The sequence below is a fragment of the Camelus ferus genome, chromosome 17 (genome assembly GCF_009834535.1).
Source record: "Camelus ferus isolate YT-003-E chromosome 17, BCGSAC_Cfer_1.0, whole genome shotgun sequence".
Lineage (NCBI taxonomy): Eukaryota > Metazoa > Chordata > Mammalia > Artiodactyla > Camelidae > Camelus > Camelus ferus.
Genome location: NC_045712.1, coordinates 39,797,622 through 39,818,982, shown reverse-complemented (window position 1 = coordinate 39,818,982; position 21,361 = coordinate 39,797,622). Strand labels below are relative to the sequence as shown.

The 21,361-nt window shown below is 48.4% G+C and overlaps 1 protein-coding gene across 3 annotated transcripts in view; it reads right to left on the bottom strand.

The window, feature by feature from the left end:
- Nucleotides 1-1,610: 1,610 nt before the first annotated feature.
- CCK (cholecystokinin) overlaps nt 1,611-21,361 on the bottom strand; it is a 101,646-nt gene continuing 81,895 nt past the window's right edge. For 2 of the 3 annotated variants that reach the window (XM_032459133.1, XM_032459134.1), the window contains exons 3-4: nt 4,505-4,720; nt 1,611-2,015 (exon numbers count right to left, since the gene is read on the bottom strand). In XM_032459133.1, coding sequence (XP_032315024.1) covers nt 1,882-2,015; nt 4,505-4,718 — 348 coding nt within the window. In that variant the 5' untranslated portion in view covers nt 4,719-4,720 and the 3' untranslated portion in view covers nt 1,611-1,881. Of the gene's footprint in view, nt 2,016-4,504; nt 4,721-5,822; nt 6,090-21,361 lie in introns of those variants that run through there. The other variant, XM_006181323.3, reaches the window with a different exon arrangement.

The following is a 21,361-nucleotide window of genomic DNA, read 5'->3' as shown; positions in this document are numbered from 1 at the left end:
AATATCAACGTCTCTGATGATTTATAAATCATTCGTTCAGATCAGACCTTTATCATCCATTCCCCACTGCTGATTTTATATTAAAATCCTTCGTCTCTCATTAACCCCCATACCACTAACACACATACACACACACAGAAACACTCATCCCCAAATACACCCAATATCCCATACACACCCAGAAAAATAGTGTTCTCTGTGAGATGTGTATGTGTACTATAATGTAGGCATCTGGACATTCTGCCAAGCAACTGGACACCTAAGGCATGAAGCAGTATTAGAGATGAACTTGCAGGGACTGAATGAGGTAATAAGCTCAGTGCGCTGTGTATTCAGAGTCTAAGCTTTACACTGAATCCCAACTTCAGTTCAAGTTCAAGAATTGTACTGACCCAGTTTTCCTCTGAGGACCTCCCTGGCGTCCACTTTCTAACACCAAGGAAGACGGTACTGAGTGCCTGGGCTGGATGATCATGGTCTGAGTAGGGCTCCTCCAAGGCCTGTTATAGATTTGCCAACATTCTTTTCAGTGTATGTCCCCATTGGGGCTAGTTGTCCTGTTGCACTGGGTCACCTGGGGCCTTTGCTGGAGAAGAACCTGGGGTTCCTGGAGGCCTCAGCCAAGAGGCACAGAAAGGCTGCTCTGTGGTGGCTAGCGTTAGATCATCTCCAGTGTCGACTTGGCTTAATTCCCTTTACTGATCCCTGCAGAGACCCCGAAGAGGGAGTGGCCCACAAAAGGAGAGCATCTGCTCTGGATAACGACCAGAGCCACCCCAACGTGCCCTGCAATATGTCTCTGGAATATGATGAGACCCAAGGGATTGTAATCATCAGCTCTTCTTTACACCGTCCTGACTCCAAGTGTGGGCCAGGACCAGCAGCACTGACGTCACCTGGGAACTTGTTCAGGCCGCAGCCTGGGCCTGCTGAATCAGACTGTGCAATTTCACAAGATTCCCCAGGCATTCATAAGTACTCCAGCGTTTGAGAAGCGCTAGTGATGGAGGTCACGCTAACCGAGGAGCGATAACGCCCTCAAGTCTCTGAATCTCTTTAGCTGGGGAACCACGGGCCAGTCAGTTCCACTTCTCAGAACCCATTTCCTCATTTGAAAAAGGGCAATCATCTCAGTGCCACAGGGCCGTGGAAAGAGCAAATGCATGTAAAAGCGCTGACCAGTGCTGCCCCCAATTTTTTTTAAAGGCCAAGAGAAGCCCAGAGAAACTCTGGTGTGGGATGGAGTTGGCAGAACAGAACATCCCAGGGGGATGGGCAGATGGAAGGCTCCATCCTCAGCTGCCTCTCTGGACTTCACCCAGACAAATGAGTGCCCACTATAAGCAGGGCACATTCTTTTTGGCAGTGGGGCCCCCTTGGGCCCAGGGTGGCCAGGGCTGGGTTGTGGAGCTGACACAGAAGGCCCTTTCGCTGGCTCCCTGGCCTGCAGCAGGGAAGTCAGCTCTATGCCTGACCCTCAAGTCTCAAGCCCTTTCTGGGACCATCTACCGCAGGGGCCCGTCCTTGCGCCCCATACATCAGGAATCCCTCCTTGAACGATCTGAGGCCTAAATGCGCCCTCTGCCCTTGGCAGACACAGGGAACAACGGGCAGAATGAAATCACTTTAATAGCATAGCAACACTTTAGGACCAGGAGTCACAGATGAGGGAAACGTTTTGTCTTCCATTTGTACGTTTCTGCTGAGGTGCGTGGTTGCGTTGGACAATCTCACAGACAGCTGTTTCACACTGAAAACTCAATAAATAGATACTTTAAATGTCAGACTTCAGAGACAACGAGTTATGAACGGGATTGTTTCCTTATTCTGCCTCCTGAGTCAGGAGGTGGCTTCCTGCTGCGCTGACCAAGGCCGGGTCTCCTAGGAGGCGTACTCGTACTCCTCAGCGCTGCGCCGGCCAAAATCCATCCAGCCCATGTAGTCCCGATCGCTTATCCTGTGGCTGGGGTCCAGGTTCTGCAGGTTCTTAATCACAGACATTCGGCCAGAGGGAGCTACAAGTGGCAGAGCGGAAGGAAACGGGGCCATTACATCTAAGAGCATCGCTAGTTCAGTTTGTAAAGGAGAACAACGGAAAAGGCCAGACAATATGCAGCATGCACCCTCTTATACGTATCAGAGAGGTTATCAAGGGGGAGGGTATAGCACAGTGGTTAGAGTACATGCTTAGCACGGAATGCTCAGTACGGCGGGAAGCTGAGGAGCTTCCAGACCCTCTGGGGAGGGCAGGACTCAAACAGCCTCTCAGCCCTGATGCTGCCTAGATGGGCTACCTCAGGTAGGTCATTCACTCTTCCAGAATCCCAGCTTGTCCACACTGACAAAAGGACGATAACACAATTTCCTGTGCAGGGCTGTCGTGAGGACAAAGAGAGACAATACGGAGGTAGCCCTGGGCTTTGCTTGCTGGGCTTGGAGCAGGTGCACACTAGACACTCCTCTGCCCCCTAACAGAATTGCTTCTCCTCAGATGATTGAAAGTTCTGCAGATGGTTCTTAATGACAAATTCTTGAGCACTCCCCAAAGGGGGCATTTCTTGTTGAGACTCTTTAAGCATAATGTATACTACAGTTGAGTAAATACTCCATATGATCTCAAAATGTGTAAAATATTCAAAGAAACTGTATAGACGTAGATATGTGTTCCTAGTTCATATTTGTCAAATGGAAGAGATTATTGTTTTCTAGCTAGCATGGATCCTGGGTGTTGGCAGCTGAAGTTCCCAGTGACAGCTATTCACACACAGGTTTGGCTGACGACAAGGGGAGAAGGGGGTTAAGAAGAGACACCAGAAGGACCTTGTGTCGAGTGTCAGTTCCAGGGAAATCATTTGATAACTGGCTGCTTTCCCAGAACTGTTTCTGGTGGTTCTTTCCTGAAGGTGGGGATGGGCTTCCAGATTATGGTCAATGAAAAGCCTATGATATTTCAGACTGGCCTGGCTGAAATTCACCCCATACCCAAGGACAGATATGAAATTACTTTCAGACAGACAATCAACAGGAATCCCTAAAGTTCTCAGATTTGGTCATCTGACTAGTACTTCCACAGCTTTCAATTTAATTAGCAGTAAAGCAAAATAGAAGATGGTAGTTGGGACAGTTTCCCAAAGAGAGGTTGGAATATAACAAATCACCTTCCGTTTTATCCTTCTGAAATTCTCTGGTCAAAAAGGTCCCGTCTCACCTTCATATGGAACTATAGGAGGTTCTGGAGAGCCAAGCCCTGTTTTCTCCCCATCTAGTCAAGCCACGAGTTAAAGTTCAGATATAGGCCTTGGCACACCAGCAGGGTAAGGGAGCCTTATGGGAAAGGAGCCCACTTCCCACCCAGCCCAGCAGCATCTGCTGTGGTTTCGTGTCCAGCAGTTCTGGCCCAGTTTAACACCTCGTCCCATAGCCAGTGTGTTCACCATGTGTCACTGTGGATAAAGCTGGTAGGAAAAAACCTGCCCCAGTCCAAATTATAATTTCTGAGGAACCTAGAGATGAACGAACCTCCCTCTGAATCACGAAAAGAGCTGGAAGGGGCCAATGGGAACCCCATCGTCATTTTCTCTTTACAGATGAGACAGGCCCAGGAAAGGGACAGGGCTGTCCATACGCCACTCAGCTACTGAGAAGCTGAGTCACCTTACTCCTGGAGAAAGACTTTGATGCTGAGAAAACTGTGGCTTGTTTAGCTCCTGCTGCAATTGGGACCGTCTCTCCAACAGCAAAATAAAAACACGTCTCTTGTTGGGTAATCATCTTAAATCACTGCCAAGGAGAACTCAAAACTGCTCCTGATTCTTTCCTCCTGTTACATCCTTTGGTGAAAATTGACACATTGCCACTTTTTTTTTTAAACTGTTGGGGTCAGATCTCAAGCATTCTCAGCACTGATCACTGCCTGCTGGAGGGGTTCCATGTGCAGTACCTGGGTGGCTCCTCGGTCCTTTGTATTCACAGTAGATGGTGTTTAGTGGCTCTGCAATACCTTTTTGAGTCAGTAGTTTGCTCAGTAATTATCTTTTAATGTCTTCATAATATAGTGTTGAATTTAAACAGCAACACCATGCAAAAATTAAAGAAAGCTTTTTTAAAAAGGTTTCCCTTCATAGAACTATATTCAGTATCTTGTAGTAATCTTTAATGAAAAAGAGTATGAGAACGAATATGTACATGTATGACTAAAACATGCTGTACACCAGAAATTGACACATTGTAACTGACTGTACTTCAATTAAAAGAAAACAGGTTTCCCTTATAAATTAAACTAACTCCTGCACACTCACTCTCAGTTTGTGACAAAGGACGTCTGGAAAACTGCACTGCCTTGTGCAGTACAACTCAGGAAAAGAAAGTGAAAAAGCTTTCAGCTTTATGTGTCTCCCGTGTTTCCTCCCAAGACGGGTTACCCACCTCCATCAGCAAGACACTAGAGAAGAGGGTCAGGATTGGGGGCAGAAGTGAGTGAGGGTCAGGGAAGCGGCATGCGTACCTTTCCGAGCCTGCTGGATGTACCTGGCCAGCAGAGCGCCCAGGTGCGCTCGGGGCTCCTCGTCCACCCTCTGCACCGCCCTCAGCTGCCTTCGGGGCGCCCCCTCCTCCTGCTGAGCCCGGGAGCCCGTGGGGTCCGCGGGAGGCACGGGCTTCGCCAGGGCGCCCGCCGCCAGGACCGCCATCAGCACGCACAGGCACAAGCCGCTGTTCATGGCTGCGGGGAGCAGAGAGGAGGGGGTCGTTGAACGAAAAGGTGGAGCGTTCGCGGGATATTGCGGAGGGTCGGGCGCCCAGGGTACAGAGAAGGGGCCTCAGTCCAAACGAGTGGGGCTCCGGACCTGCCAGGCTGGTGAAAGCACAAGGGGGCCGGTGGCACCAGCCCGCGCGTCAGGGCGCATCGCGTTTGTCTTTTGGGTGAATTACACCCGGGGCCTTGGAGCGGGGAAAGCGGGCGGAGAGAGACCTTGTCTTCTGCCCTGTTTAAGCAGAAGGAAGGTTTTCTGTTTTCCTTTAGTTTGAGATGTCAGAGCGTCGTCTCTCTTCTCCTAACTGGAAAAGCAAGAGATTAAAGATAGGTGAAAATGTTCCTAAAGGGAAGACTCCATGGGGGAAATGAGACCTTTGAAGAAAGGTAGCACCTTTCCAGAGAGCTAAGCTTCCAATAGGTAAATAAATGGTAAAAAACAAAAACAAAAACAAAACAAAAAAAACAACCAAAAACCAAAACAAAACAAAAACACGGTTTAAAATGTGAGAGCAACAAATAAAAGCCATATTTTTCAAGTTTCTTCAAGCTGCACATGGGAAACGGCAATAACCACTATGCAAAACACAGGCAGGATTTTTCATATCAGAAATACGCGCTCAGTCCTGTCAGTCCTCCGCCAAGCACCGCTGCATTTTAGATCCGCGAGCAGATAAAATACCCGCACGTTTCTATGCCCAAAACCGTGAATTTTTCTGCAGCACTTAGAAATTGAATTTAAATCTTAAAACCTCTTGGTAGTTTATTTGAAACGATTTCAAAGTACACTGCATCGTTGTGCAACATCTAGTAAATCGCAATTTACATACTAATCCGAGCAACCAGATACCCCAGCGTTGCCTGCGCAAAAAGAACAAAGCAGGAGCGTGAAGTCTGAAAAGCAGCTCTACCTACCCCGCCCGCACTATCCTTTCTGACTTCAAGAAATGTCTTTCGAGATATCGGAAAGAAGACACAGAAAACAGAAAATTGAAACGGAAGGGGCACAAAAGTGAAGACAGCATTCTTCAAGGCCACTTGGCACTTGGATCCCCAGGGGCGGGGAACCTACCTTCGGAGCAGGACGCAGCCGGCTTCGCGTTCCTGCCAGAGCAGCGGGGAAGCCAAGCCAAGTTCAGGGTGGGCGGGCAGGAGGCTGCCTCTTAAATAGCCCCGCCTGAGCCATTGGCCAGTCATCTATTTACCCAGCGCTGACGCAGACGGGCGACACGTGCTCAGAGGGCGGCCACGGGGGCGACAAATGACTGAGGTGGCTCCCGGGAGAGAGGGGGCAACGGCCCAGAGGAGCCAGGTGGACGCCTCCCAGGCAGGGTGTCTGGCATCCAGCCCAGCCTCTGTCGCGGCAGCTTCCTTCTCCCAGCTCCGTCCACCCTGTCTCCCTTGCCCATTCCAGCGCGGGGCTCCCCTCTCCAGGGTGAGAAACCTAGGAATGGGGTCTCTCCTCCGGGATGCAGAAGCTACCTGCCCCCGTGTAGTTCGCTTTGAGGACCAAAGAGGCCGGAGAGGAAAATGGAGAAGTGGGGTCGGAGGAGAACACTAGACAGGGCTGAGTGTCAGCAAAGTGTGACTCTGAGATGGAGGGAGTGTCTGTCCCTCTTGGCGCATCTAAGGCCGCTCTGGTCAATTGACCGGAGAGAGGGTATCCTCCGGGGAAGGGAGGAGGGGTCTTCACGTTGTTCTCAACCCCTTGAAAACCGCTCAAAGTTCTCCAGGATCTCGAGGTCAGTGAAAGGGCTAGGCCATGGCAGGCTCTTGGTGTCCTGGGCCCCCATTCACACAGCTGTAAAATAAAGATGACACCATCGGGCTTCTCACGGAATTTGGGAAAGGGCTGTGTTTTCTTCCCGGCGGAGTTACGTTCTGCCTGCGGCGCCTAAGGCTCTTTGTCGCCAAGGGGCACCAGCTAGTGTCCCAAAGAGCCCCCACAGTCCCTATTCCCCTCTGGCATGGGCATCCGCCTCTACCACCTTCCCCGAGTCTCACACCTGGCCCAGTCCCCGCCAGCTTTGAAATAAGGAACTTGCCCCTCGTCACTCGGCTGCTTGGTGAGGACAAGGCAGACGCCGCGGTAGCTGTACGCCCTCCCCTGCGCGGTTGAGTCCTTGGCTCCGGATCAAGGCGACCCGGAGCCAGAGCGCCATGAGGGTCTACCCCCACCTCTGCCCTGAAGCCCTCTGGGTTGGAGTCCACTGGTTGGTGCTCCAGTTCATCGCGTCCTGCAAAAGTCAGTGGCAACCCCATTTCACCGACGGCAGAGGCGCAAACTGGAGAAGCACCTGGCGAAGGATCTGCCTCAGACCCCAGGCGCCTCAGCGCAGTGAGGCTTCTCAGTCTGGGACCTAGGGGGTCTCTGTCCATCCCTTGCCCGGTCCTGGCGCCTTCCACTCCTCCTTTCCCTCACGGAGAAAGACTTGAAAGGGTTTCTTTCAAATTGGAATCTGTGCTCAGCACTGGGGGTCCCGGGATGGCGGGACTGTGGGGGTCGGGGTGGGTGGGGAGACCGGGGAAGCTTGGGGGAGACACCTCTGGTTGCTGTGCCCCTTTCTAAACTCTAGAGGCTGCTGCATTTCTGCAACCTAGAGGCGACATTTTTGAAACAGAGATGCTGATTAGATGTTTCACCCTGGTTTTCCCACAAGGCTGCTAAAGGTTGTGTTGTTCAGTTGGGGAAACTACTTTTATTTGTGACTGTGGCCAAGACATCTCTGGGAACATAAACTTGCTATAGAGCAGAATCACCTAGAGAGCTTGTTCAAACACCCCCAGAATTTCTGACTCAGTAGGGCTGAGGTGGGGCTCAGGAATCTGCATTCCTAGCAAGTTCCCTGATGCTCCTGCTGGTTGCTGGTGGTCCCCTGACCACACTTGGAGAACCACGGCTATAGAATTTTCCTGTGGTAAGCCAGTTACTTAACTCCCTTCCCTCCACCCATTTCATTAATATTTATTAAACACTTGCTTTTTGCCAGGCACTGGAGATGCAGTAGGAACAAGGGCTGACAGGATAATGGGGGAGCAGAACGAACAAGAGAACAAACATCTCTGGGTGATTCTGATGTATTTGGGAACTATGGGGGTGTAGGTGATGGGGGATGATCCCAGGGAAATGTTTAGATGAAGAGAGCAGAGGAATAAGCTTCCAGTTTCAGAAAGCTGAGTCTAGTTATGATGCAGAAGGTGTTCCAGGCAGGGAGAGACTGTAAGTCAGGAACTGTTAGGAGGGCATGGGGTGAAGAGGTGCAGGAGGAATCAAAGTAGACTTATATTTAGGATAATAAACCATTGTGAAACCTATTCATTATTATGACCCCTATTCAATATTATGAAAGTCGTAAGTAATAAGAGGTAATTCAGAAAATAAATAAAAGTAGAGAAAAGAAGAAAAAAAAATCCATCACCCAGGGACAGCCATGTTTAACCTCTCAGTGTTCAAGGAACCAGAAGAGGCAATCAGATTAGATGACTGAGGTTGACCTTGAGGTTCCAGGTTGGGAGACAGGGGTGGGTGGTGGAGCATAACCTAAAACAGGGAATTCAGGAGGAAGAGCAGAATTGGGGTATGGGGTGGGGTAGGTAATGTGTCCAGTAGGGGGTTGGGCTCATTGTTTGTACATGGATGTCCAGGAGGAGGTTGGGAACCTGAACCCTGAGCTCAGAACTGTGGGGCACTGGAGGTGTGGGTGGTGGCTGCCAGCCTGCGAGTCATAGGAAGTGCCTAAGAGGGCAGGTAGAACGGGCGGGTGCCTCTAGACAGACCCTGAGGAGCGACAGCCAAAAGGTGTGAGTGGAGGAAAGGGAGCTGGTAAAGAGGCAGAGCCGGAGCAGCCCAGAGGCCAGAGCAGAAATGTCACAAGGAAAAGCCAAAGATGACAGGATTATCAGAAGCTAGAAGAAGGGCTCATGCAGTGGGCCCTTCTAATCTGCAATAAAGCAGTAGCCTCTTCACTTCCAGGAATGGGAATTCTAAGCAGGCCTGTGTTACAGAAGTTCCTCTGAGGAATAAAAAGTTAAAAGGGATCTGAACTCCTTGGCCATAGTAACAAGTTTTCCTTCTTAATGGGTCAGAGAGTACTAGGAATCTGCCTATTGTTCTAAAGCCAGATGAGCCTGGGCCCACACTTCTCCTGTAATGCACACACATACGTGCATGAAGGAGAATCCATTCATTCACTAAGAATCATTTGTGTAATGCCTCCTGGGGCAGATGCTTTTGGTGGTCTTCACACAGCCACCTGCCCCACCTCTGCCCTCGCTGCGGTGAGCACCCAGACAGCATTCCCACCTCAGGCTTCCAAAGGGCCCTGCTGCACTTCTCTGCCTCAAAGCTCAGCCCCAGCAGAGGCTCAGCCTGGAGGACAAGGGTCTTCACACCCAACAAGACAACCTTTAACTAGTGGGGGATGGAAACACCAGTTCCTTGCCCTCTGATGGCCCAATCCCAGAAGCTTCTGGAAGCTTCTCAAAGGTCCTTTGCCTGCAGCAGGGACCTTGATAACATCCCTTTAGTTGGCTTTTCCTCCTGTCCTGTCTTAGTCTTCTCATCTCCTCACTTCTGGTATCTGGGACCATCTTCCAAATAAGCCACCTGCCCCCAAGCTTTTGTCTAATTTCAGGATAATCCTATAAAGACAGCAACTGTCTCACAAGCACTGTTGGCATACGAGCAAAACAGGCAAAATCCCTGTGCTTCCTTTCTAGTGGGGGAGACAGATAATAAACAAAACCAATACTAGCACATGCAGTAGGTGACGGATGGGCACGAAGGCCTAGGAGAAAGCAGAGCAAGGAGAGGGTATGGGGGAGCTCGGCAGGGGATCTGCATGAACACGTGCAAACCCCTGCTTGAGGGCACCCTGTTAGGTCTTTGATATGTATGCCTCACTATGCATATCAAGGAGAAATGGTTTTGCTTATACAAGGGAAATTGTAATGTGATTTTGCCCTGTTTGGAGGTTCTTGTATTACACCAGGTGCGAGATGGTAACTGAGTTTTATCCCAGTTTTACCCTTGCCTCAGGAGAGAAACAGAAAAGGGCAGTGCCCTCTCTGTTCCCCCAACCCCTGCCAAACCCTTAGCACTGAGTGAGACTCACAGCTGGGCCTCAGATGCCCCACGATGTGGAAGGTCCCTCATGATGTGGAAGGTCCCTGCCTTCATGCAGGGGACTAAATGCAAGGGAACCATATCTAGATGTGGCATCAGAGAGGGAGTAGCAGTGAGAGAAAGCTTGTGACTGTTTACTGGTTTGGAATCTAGAAATTTCCATCTGATTGTGGTGAAGCGAATTTAAGTGAGGTCCCATTCAGAGCAGGGGAGGCCTCCTCAGAGAGCATCTCTGAAACAGATGTGATCATTTCAATGTAGGATTTTTTAGCCACGGGAAGCATCTCAAAGACAGGTCCACTTTGCACCTGTAGAAGACTCAGTGGCACTTTCATGGGCATAGCAGGGCTTCCTACTTTATTATTCATGGATTTTAAACTGGTTACAAGTGATCCCCATTTGAAGGAGGTCAAGAGACTGTTTGCTGTGATTAGAAATGTGTTTGAAGTCTTCTATTTGGGGTCTTGAGGTTTTTTTTTTCTCTTTAACATGTATTAGAAATGCCGTTATTTGTCCTGGAACTTTTTAAATGCCCACATAGCCCAAGTCATCTGCCATTAAATGGAACAATTTGACTCAAAAGAATGAGGTAGCCATGGTCACAGTGAACAGTGTTTCCTTTTCCCTATGATGGGTTCCCTCAGAATCTCTTGTCTTAATTTGGATGCTCACAAAAGCAAGGCTGAGACAAGCATCTGGGTGCAGGGAGGTTACTTGGGAGTGAGTGCAAGGAAGCCAGGAGTGAGGGAGCAGGGAGGAGAGAAGAAAACCTAGTGCGTGTGAAGGAGAGGGTTACCCTGTGGACTCCATCCCGCCAGGGTCTCTGGGGCACCTGAAGCACATGCCTCATAACCAGCCCACCTGAGTCTGGGAGGAGAGCCTGGGGTGTCTACCCAGCAAGTTCCATGTGCCTGGTTGAGGGCTGTTCCCAGGTGTGGGCTTCCCTTTCACTCCTGAATCAGCCTCCTGCTCCTACAGGCCAGAAAAGACCCTCAGACACAGAAGAGAGAAGCAGATGGGTGGCAGAAATAGCTATGGGGGAGCCAAGGGCACTAGCCTGGGCTCCTGTACTGAAACAGCAGGCCAGGTCTGGGGCTGAGAAGACCACAGTCAGGGGGCCAGCATGGTCAGGGTCCTGGTGACAGCTGACAAATGGCTGCCTTCCTGCTGCGTCCTCACATGGTGGAGAGAGAGAGCAAGCTGGAAGGTTTTCTTCTTATAAGAGCACTAATTCCATCCTGAGGACCCCACCCTAGATATCTTATCTAAACCCAATTACCTTCCAAAGGCCCCACTTCCTTTGAGGCTTACAGCTTCAACAATATGAATTCTGGGAGGACACAAACATTTAGTCCATAACATAATGCCACAATCCTGTATTTGGAAAATATCTTATTCTTTCACTGGCATTTCTATAAGGTTGGTGGAATCAAGGAATCTTCAATCTGGGGAGAACCCTGAAGATGCTCTCATTCAAAGGTCACCAATCCAACAACCACCAGGGGGAGGGAAGTGGGCTGTGTGGGAAAAGGGTGACAATAAAGTCGCAGTGGTGGATGACCAGTAACAGTGTGGGTGCTGGTTGATCCACTGGGGGACTGTCAGGGCCAGGGCTGACTTCAGAGTTACTTCCACCAAGGGGCGAAGGGAGCTGGAGTCCTTATACACCAGCTCCAGGCAGTCACTGACTGGGGGCAGCTCCGGGGAGGGGGCAGTCACTGCCCGGCATTCTGCCTTGCTGGGTGTGGGGGCCAAAGGGGCTTCCAGCCCCCAGGGGAAGCAGTCAGGGGAAGAGCTGCAGCTTCTAGCCCTGGGCCTCTGGGCCTGCAGGCACTGTAAAGGTCAGGCGTGACCTGAGGGGACACAGGTGGGGCAGCGCCACTGCAGCCCCAGTCCTCTAACACTGCGTAAGCTCTTGGTGTTAGAGCTTACCGTATTTTACATCAATTTCCTAGTGCCGAGTACATAGCAGTTGTTCAATAAATATTTGTTGACTGAACTCTTCATCTGTGGAAACCTCTCATCCGCCAATATGCCAGTGGGCAGGAACCATGCCTTATTCACCCAATGCAGGGATTATCCTGCACACTGTTAAGTGATTAATACATGTTTACTGAGGAAACCACTCTTAGTTTAATTGATGGGATTTACAAGGTTTATCGTGGTGAATGAAAAGCCATTTGCTGGCCCTTGGCTGGGTCAGGGACTCCGAAAGAGCCACAGGAATTGTTTTTCACACCACTTCTTTTAGCCAGGGATGTAAGAGCTGACAGAAGTGGGGGGTCATCTCCTGAACAGGTGACAAGAAAGAGGACAGGTCCGCTCCCAGCCCGTTGATCCCCACATGCAGAATGAGCTTTTGCTTTTCCAACTAATGCTGAAAAGCCAAGAGGACCTATAGTAGCTGGGGAAATGTCCTCAGGCCTGTCCTGTGGGTCACTTTCCTTTGTAGAAGTTTTCACAGTGGCCTCAATAGCCCTAATTGGGAGAAGTTAATAAACAGGGAGACTTAACAGTTGTTGAGGGACAGTCTGGAGTCTCTGTGGTCCTGCTGATCCAGCTTCCCTCCGAAGCGGGGCCCCTCACAGCAGAGGACAAGCCTGTGTCCCTGCAACGTCCCAGCCTCCAGCAGAGACGTGTCCCACCTACCAGCCAGCCTGGTGCTGGGTGGCGGCCGTTTCCCCTTCCTTTAAGTGAACCCTATCAGAGGAGGCTTTTAGTTTTAAGCATGAAAGTGGTATGATTAGGTATGAAATGCATATAATTCAAAACTTAAAAGGTAGAAAAGGGTAAACAGTTAAAACTAAGTCTCCCCTCAGCCCTGTCCTTCCCTAGACGCAAGGAGAACTTCCAGTTCGAGTGAACTCTTCCAAAGACTCCATGCACAAACTAGCAAATCAAGTGTCAAACACACACACACACACACACACACACACACGCACAATCTCCACCTGGAAGCACATAATATGTACACAATGTCCTCTGCTTTGCTCTTTTCACTTACAATATATATTAGAGGTCACTTTGTATTGTTGCCTTAATTCTACCTCAATATCTATAGAACACTCCATTGTATGGATGTGCCTTATTTCATCTAGCCAGTGCCCCACTGACAAAAATTTAAATAGCTTCCAAGATGTTGCAATGATGACTGAGGCTCTTTGAATGTATATCACTCAGCTCGTGCACAAGTTCACCTTTGGCATGAATTCCTAGAAGTGGAATTGCTGAATTAAAGAGTATGTACACTTAAGAATTTCTAGTAAATGGTGCCAAGTTCCCCTCCGGGGCAGTTGTCTGCACCCTCCCTTCCCACCCCGGCCACCAAGGACAGCAGATTCGTCTCTTCCAGCATATTAATGCTTCAGCTCCAGCTACTTGGCCAGCTCCTTGGCAGAGCATTGGGTAGAATTATACCAACAACAAGCCAGAAGCACTCCTTGCCAAAGGGCATGTTGATGGGAAAGGTAGTCAAAAGGAAAGAGAAAATCATTTGGTGCTAAAAAGCAACAGGAATTTTACCATGAAAGTTAAAGTTCTATTTAGATTTTCATGACATCCGCTCCTTAAGGAATGGCACGAACCTGCCGCGTGTGCAGAAACTGGCAGCCCGGAAATGAGGGATCTGTGCACAGATTCTCCCAGCACCCGGCATGATGAGTGAAGGAAGGAGTTTGTTTACCAGCTTCCCAGACTTCCCAAGAGATGCTGGCAACAGACAGGCCTCCAGCTGAGCGAGAAACATCAAAGTGCCGGGCCCAGGGGCGCCGAGGACTTGCAGAGGAGTGAGAATATGGTGGTCTCCGCCAGACTGCGCTTCTTATATAAGTTTCTGGAGCCTGGCTTGGGGACGAAAAGGAAACTCAGTCTTCCAGCAAGAATGGTGGCTTATATTGTGGGTCCCTTAGTTTGGGTCTCCTTACAAACAGACCCTGAGACAAAGTCCAGACGCAGGTGGTGTATTGGGGAGGGCATCCCAGACAGCTGAACTGAGAAGGTAGGGAAGAGAGAAAAGTTGATACAGTGTGGGTTAAAGAACAGGTTACTGTGGGAGGCAACTGGGGCGCAGAGACACTGTATAGAAAACACTTCGGAATTTTCCTGTTTATCCATGACCCTTACGTGCTATTGTTTGAGGGTTACTCTGGCAGGTGGGGAACACAGGCAGAGAAGAGAGATGGAGGTAACTGGCATGGGAAGCCATCAGCCAGTACCGGAACTGTCCCCACAGCTGCAGGTAAATTCAGGGGAGCAGAGGGGTTATAAAGTGAAGTATCAAAGTGACTTCTGCAGCCCCTAAGAGCAAACCTCCAGAACAACCCCATTATGTTCACGACTGTAAAAACACACAGATCTCCCTATTTTGTTCTTGTTCTTTGGGGAACACGCGCACCACCAGGAACAAATGTTTTGACCTGGAGGAAGGATCAAAGAACCTGTCCTCTTCCTCACAACAGGCACCATTCTCTTTCTTCTCTGACCCTCAGAACTTCATAGTGAAAATGATGCTAGATCGAAGTCCTAGGCCTCCAACCCACTGTCTGTGTCATGCAGAGCAGGCCACTTTGGTTTCATGACCCTGAGTCTGCACAACTGGCCAACCAGGTGGGGAAGAACCACTTCCTAGAACGCTGTAAACTCTCTATGGGATAAACCTTAGCCGTGTGAGGTGAGGGCTTGGAAACAAGAAAACTCGAATCTCCAGCCCTTTTCCACATTCAGCAATTCTTGGAATAAAAAGACTGATCTCGAATAAGATCCTAAGGAGGAGACAGCCCACAGGAGGAGAGAGCAGGGGTGAGAGGTGTCTTGAAATTGTTCCAGATCCATGCCAGGGCTCCTGAGTTTTATCACTCACTCTCTCTTCTAAGAACAGTGGCTCCACTGAAGTCAAAGTAGAGAGAGAACAACACTCAACACTCACGTTCGCTGAAATCGTCAAGTTTGAGGAGGTTTACCCTGGGCTGCCTGGGGACGACCCTTGTATAATAAGATGCTAATTTTAACGGGAAATCATGCATGCCGAGAGCACAAGTGAATGTGCCGCTATTTCCTGGCAACCCTCGTTGCTGCAAGAGTTGCCAGGCTGCTAAAGGCATTCGCCTGTGCTGTACACACAGCTGGGGCATCCGAAGCGGGGAGCTGAGTTTGTTACCAGCCAAAGCCCTGGAACTCACAAGGCCATCTGCTCTTCTTGGGAAGGTACAGATGGGTCTCAAGGATTTGTCTAGAGAAATGCTGCTGGTTTCTTGGCTGTGATTGTGTTTCTTTTTCTTCCACCCATAACAATTTGCTTTCTTGCTTGAAAAAGGCCCATGCAATGAGCACCCTGATTGGGAAGAACTTGCCTTCACAAAGCAGGCTCTCACATATTCACGTAGATGCTTCATCAGATGCCATGGGCGCCCTGCCCGTACCTCTTCAGCACTTACTTTCCCGGGTGGGTTGGTCTGACTTCCAGCTCCCAGCTCCCACGACTCGGCCAGGGTGTTCTCTCTGGTAGTGGGAGCTGTGGGGTGTGGTTGGGTCGGACAGTTCCAAGTGGGCTCGGCTCCCTAGGCCAGCTCCTTTTGAGATCCACTCCCCTGGGATCTGTAAATGTGCCTTGTCATTCTTCCTGGTTGTCGGATGGGTAACACACATGCCCTTAGAGTAAACATAATTACCCTTCAAAGCCTCTCTCTGCTGGAAGGGGAGGGGGAACCCCAAGGCTTTTGACCAAGTTCCTCCCTTCCCCACAGACACTACAGAGGATCCCAATCCCTTACGGGGTTTCCCAATGGAGAGGCGGGTATAATTGCTCGAGTGGTGGGAGTCCCTCCACTGGCTGTGAAGCAGCTGCCTTGGTATCAAGCACCAGCACCCCCCTGGGAAAACCAGGCCCACTAGTATTGCTTTTGGGCGGGGAGAGGCTATGTCCACATAAAATAAATGCATTTTTGAATCATTACGAAAAGGAAATGAGAAGGGCTACATTTAGGACAGGAAACGGTGGTGCCAGGAGCTGCTGGACCTTGTTAGGCCCCCCGCCCCCACACCTTTCTATTTGTCCCCCACAGCAGCCACCTCTCGAGAATACTCCTTAGAAGGGGTTGCTCCTGAGACCTGTGAAGCCTCTGAGTGGCTAGAACCTGATCACCGCTGTGAACGAAAACATGCTCTTCCTTTATAAATTTAACCTGTTTAAATTTACAGATTTAATCTGGGGCAATGACTAAAACTGTCCGACGGTTCGGTATCTAATCTGGGACAGCAGTGGGATTTCTGGCTGCTGGATCATTTGCATGTCTGTCAGGGCTTAGAGGCTCTGAGCTTTATATCAAAGGTGATTTTTTTTCCCCCTTCTCTCAATTCACATCATTTAAGTTACCGTGGGCTCATACCTGGGCTGTTATCATAGCCTCTGAATCTAACCCTCCCTTCCTCCCTCCTTCCTCCTGATCTTGATTGCTGCATAACAAATCACCCTGAAACTCGCCTGCTCAGGAGCTTTTTCTGGCAGTGATGCCACATCCCCCTGACTTCATAGTTTCTCCACCTGCATCTGCCCTCTTCCTTTCTGGGTGAGACCTGGGGCCAAACCAGAATAAGGGCATTTTAACCCTGGATTCTCTTCTTCATGGTTAGCTGAAATTTACAACTGCCTTTCACACTTGGAGCCAGATGTGGTCCAAGAACCCCTGGTGGCATATTCTCATAGCCCCTTTTGAGGCTAACATGAGTTTAAGGGACTGAGTGAGGTAGAAAGCTGGTACCTTCACTTTGGGGAATTTGGCAAATCAGGTGTGGACCAAGCCTACTGCATTTGGAAAATGGGGTACCAGATGAACTTCTCCCCGTCCTCTGGGTTTGCTGTGCAATCAGAGGTGTGAATTTCACATATATTCCTCACCTTCACAGACAGTTCCTTAAATGGAGCACAATTTTTCGTTGAGATGGGGTTTGAGTGGAGAGGCTAGAGAGTTAGGGGAGGACATTCTTTGAGTCCTAAGAGCACAACTTTGGTGTCAGACAATCTCAAGTTTAAATCCCTGCTCTGCCCCTATTGGCTGTGTGACTTTGCCTGTGTTACTCCGTCTCTCTGATTCTGTTTTCTCATCTGCAAAATGACCATAATGATGGCACCGACTTCTCTTAGTATTAGTTGCACACGAAGTCCTAACACATACACAGCACATCACATGTTCCAACTCTTGCCATCATCACTGAAGATTATAACATGCTTTTTGCTTGTTGGGATCTCCTAAATCTTTCAAAGAAACTTCCTGGAAAATTGGAAAGTCAAAAACCAACAACAACAAAGGATGTTGCATTTTCACAGCTGCATTTCACAGTTTCACTGGGATATAAACTCTTTCCTTGCCTAAACAGTTTCCAACGTTAGAAAAGTTAATTGCATAGAAAGTCAGTTTTAAGGTGCCTATATCACTCATATCCATTTCCAGGGTTGAGGGTTCAGGGGAGGGTGTGACATTGTACTCACCTGCCCTGTCCTTCCCTCAGGATGCAGCTAGAGTCTGGGAACTGCTTTGGTCCTGCTTCCAAGAGAGGCTACAAGTCCAAGAGCAGGGTCTTTCCCCCTCATCCTTGGGACAGAGACATTCACCGCCATCACTGAGCCTGAGAAGGCAACCCTCAGCTAAAATCAGTTCCTGCAGCAAAGGATGATTTACACTTTAACAGCCGGGTATGTGTGGTGAGAGCAAGGGATGTCTTTCAGAATGCCCACACTGTAATTACTTTCATTTTATGAGAAGTGTGCTTCAATTGGAGTCCCGTTCGCAGAACTAGGCCAACCAAAAGGTCAATAGTGATACAACTTTGAAGAGCACTTGAAGATGTCAAAATGGGAACAGCAATTAGGAGATCTTTTATGAGCAAATTATTTCCTTTTGGACATGGTTTTATGTCATGTAAGTGTGTGTGTATATGTGTGTATGTGTGTGTAATTTCTTTACCATATTTTATCAATTCTAAGATATATTTTTTCATATTTTAACATTAGAAATAAGGCATCTTACAATCGCTTACAAACTGTCCTAGGTTCTCGGGAAAGAAAGAAGTTTGGGGAACATTTTTTGTTGGGCCTTCCTACCAAAATGGTCTGATTATTTCCACCTGCCCTTTAGGAACTAGGTTTGGAGAGATTAAAATACTTGTCCCAGGCCACATAGCCAATAAATGGCAGAGCGAGGGCCACAGAAGTGGGAGTGTGCAATGGTCAAAGCAGGAGATTTAGAGCAAGCTAGGCTTGCTTTTGAATCATAGGAATATCAGCTAAAACTTCCTTTCTCTTAAGTGGAATTGCACTGAATAAGACAGGGGGAGAAAGAATCTCAAACTGTGGACTTTCTGAGAACATAACCTCAGGAACATAATAGGAGATTATCACTCCTATTTCCTCCATGAATGTCACCATATATGTCTAAGTCTTCCAGGTCAAGAATGATGACATTTCATTCATCAACACTTCTCCCTCTCTGCGCTATTTTCTTCTCCGTGAAGGTCATGTTTCTCTCCGCTCTGAATAAATCACAAGCCGGCGTCATTATTTTCCGGTGAGTGGGGAGGGCAGTCCAGTGGCCTTTCCTCCTGCTGCAGAAGCAAGATAGCACAGGCAGAGGCAGGGCATCTGCCTTTCTACCAGAGTTGAAGAATCTCCTCTTCCCACAGATGAGTGAGAACTGCGGAGGTTCCCAGGAGAGAAGACAAGTTCTTTGACCCTCCAGGTGGTAGCGAGTGGGAGAGGGTTTTTTCCTGGTTGGGATGTTAGCAATTTCTCTTCCTCTTCGTTGTGCGTGGACTGTGACAGCTTCCCAGAATGCCATCTCCTCTCCCGGGCTGCTGGCAGAGTTCCTCTTTACTGTGGGAAAACCAATCCATGTGGTTTGGATGGGTCTCTAATTCCCCTCCTCATCTACTCCCTTGTGGATGGGCCACAGCCCTCGTAGGTATGGCTGCAGTGATTGGTTCCCAAATCAGCACTTAACCCGAGCAGAGCCAATCAGAGTTTTTCTGTCAGACCTGATCTGTGACCATTGAGGGAGCTGCCTGTCTTTGTCTAGGATAAAGTAGGACGGGTAGGGGCCTTTGTAATCAAGAGCTGTGGGTGGTCACCTTTCCACGAAAAGGCAACAGTCTGCCTGAGAATGCAGCCAGCACGGAGGTCTGAGAAAGGTGAGAAATAAAGAGACAGAGGTTGGACAGCACCCTCTAACCTGGACCCATCTGTGTCTGAGGAGAACCCCGCCTGGATTTCCTAGTGATCACAGTCACTAAATTCCAGTTCTGTGCCAGCTCATTTGAGCCAGGCTTTTGTCACATTCAATTCGATCTGAACCTTGACTTCCGTCAACTCTGTCCTTTCTCGTTTATCCAAGTGAATGGAGGAAGAACATTTTTTTCCTTGGGTCAGAAGAATATTTGTGATTAAAATCAGACCCATAGCCCCTCCTTGGGAAAGGCAGCTTAGATGTGGATACATGAGTTCATCAGCATCTTCCCCTCCTTCGGCCTTGCCTTAGAGCTCAGTGCATTTGGAGCCTTTGCCCTGGAAGGCTCTGGAGTTGTTCTAAGATGCTCAATGTTCTCATGGCCTCTCTTCACTGCTCCCCTGTGAAAGAGATGGAGAAAAGGGACTGAGGAGGACTGATCTGAAGAAAGTCTTAGATTCCCCTCCCTTTAACACAGCTGGGATGCTGTTGGGAAGGCCACTCTGGGGGAACCCAGTGAACCTCAACAAACCATTCAGAACAGAATAGGATTAGTCATGGCCTTGACAAGGTCTTGGCGGGGGTGGTCCATACACATGAAGTTGAATGTCCTCTTCAGAGTATTCATCTATGAAATGTCCATTGTACTAAGTGAGGACCACTTCTCCAATGTCACAGAGTGGCCCATGCTCAGCTGAACTGCAAGTGTGATGCTCTCGGGCAGGAACAAATTACAATCAGCTTAATTTCTCTGAGACTCATTGACGGTGAAGTGGTTACATGATTACAGGAAACTAAGGCTGACTTACATAGCAGGGCTTGTGTTAGGATGCTACTGCCGTGGTTTCCAGTCCTGGTGCAAGGGAGACGAGCTATTGACTGAAGGATCTGGCTTTGCAAATTAGTAAACCAAGGCTCCTGAGATTAGGATGGGTCTTGAAAGAAGCTGAACTAACAGCTAAGAATTTATGAAGTAACTTGATTGAGTTATAATTAAAGTACAATAAACAGCACATGTATGGAGTGTACAATTTGATCATTTTTGACATGTATACACCCTTGAAGCCATTATCACGATCAAGTTAACAAACATTTCCATCCCTTCCCAAAGTTTCCTGTTTGTCCCTTCCCGCCTTCCCTTTCAATCCCCAGGAAACCACTAATCTGTTCTTATCACTATGAATTTGTTTCCATTTTCTAGAATTGCTAACAAGAATTTAAAAGGGAGTTGAAAACAGTGCCTAGATAAGACAGTGTTGCCTCCTCAAAACAGGTGGGCCAGTCAAGTTGGGAGCAGAGACCCTCTCTGCCCAGCAATAAACTCCTAGAGGTTTTCCTCTCACTGTCCCTTGAGACATGAGCCATGGGCTAGCCCAGGTGGTGCCATGTGATTTGGAAACTTTGCAATGAGAGTTAGCCAACTACACATGAAAAAAAATGCTCAATATTGCTACTTATCAGAGAAACGCAAATCAACACTACAATGAGGTATCACCTCACCCCAGTCAGGATGGCTATCATTCAAAAGTCCACAAATGATAAATTCTGGAGAGAGTGTGGAGGAAAGGGAACTCTCCTACACTGCTGGTGGAACATAGTTTGGTGCAGCCATTATGGAAAGCAGTGTGGAGGTTCCTCAAAAAACTATAAATAGACTGACATATGATCCAGCAGTCCCACCTGTGGGCATTTATCCAGAGGGAACCTTAATTCAAAAAGATTCAGGCATCCCAGTGTTCATAGCAGTATTATACAATAGCCAAGACATGGAAGCAACCTAAATGTCCATCAATAGATGACTGAATAAAGAAGTTGTGATATATTTATACAATGGAATACTACTCAGCCATAAAAAAGAATAAAATAATGCCATTTGCAGCAACATGGATGGATCTGAGGATGGGCATTCTGAATGAAGTAAGCCAGAAAGAGAAAGAAAAATACCATATGATATCACTCATATGTGGAATCTAAAAATAAACTTAGAAAAGAAAAAAGAAGACAGTAATGAACTTATCTACAAAACAGAAACAGACTCACAGACATAGTAAATAATTTTATGGTTACCAGAGGGGAAAGAGGGTGGAAAGGGGTAAATTGGGAGCCTGAGATTTGCAGATGTTAACTACTATATATAAAATAAATAAACAACAAGTTTCTTCTGTATAGCACAGGGAACTATATTCAATATCTTGTAGTAACCTATAATGAAAAAGAATATGAAAAGGAATACATTACATATATGTACATGTGTGACTAAAATATTATGCTGTA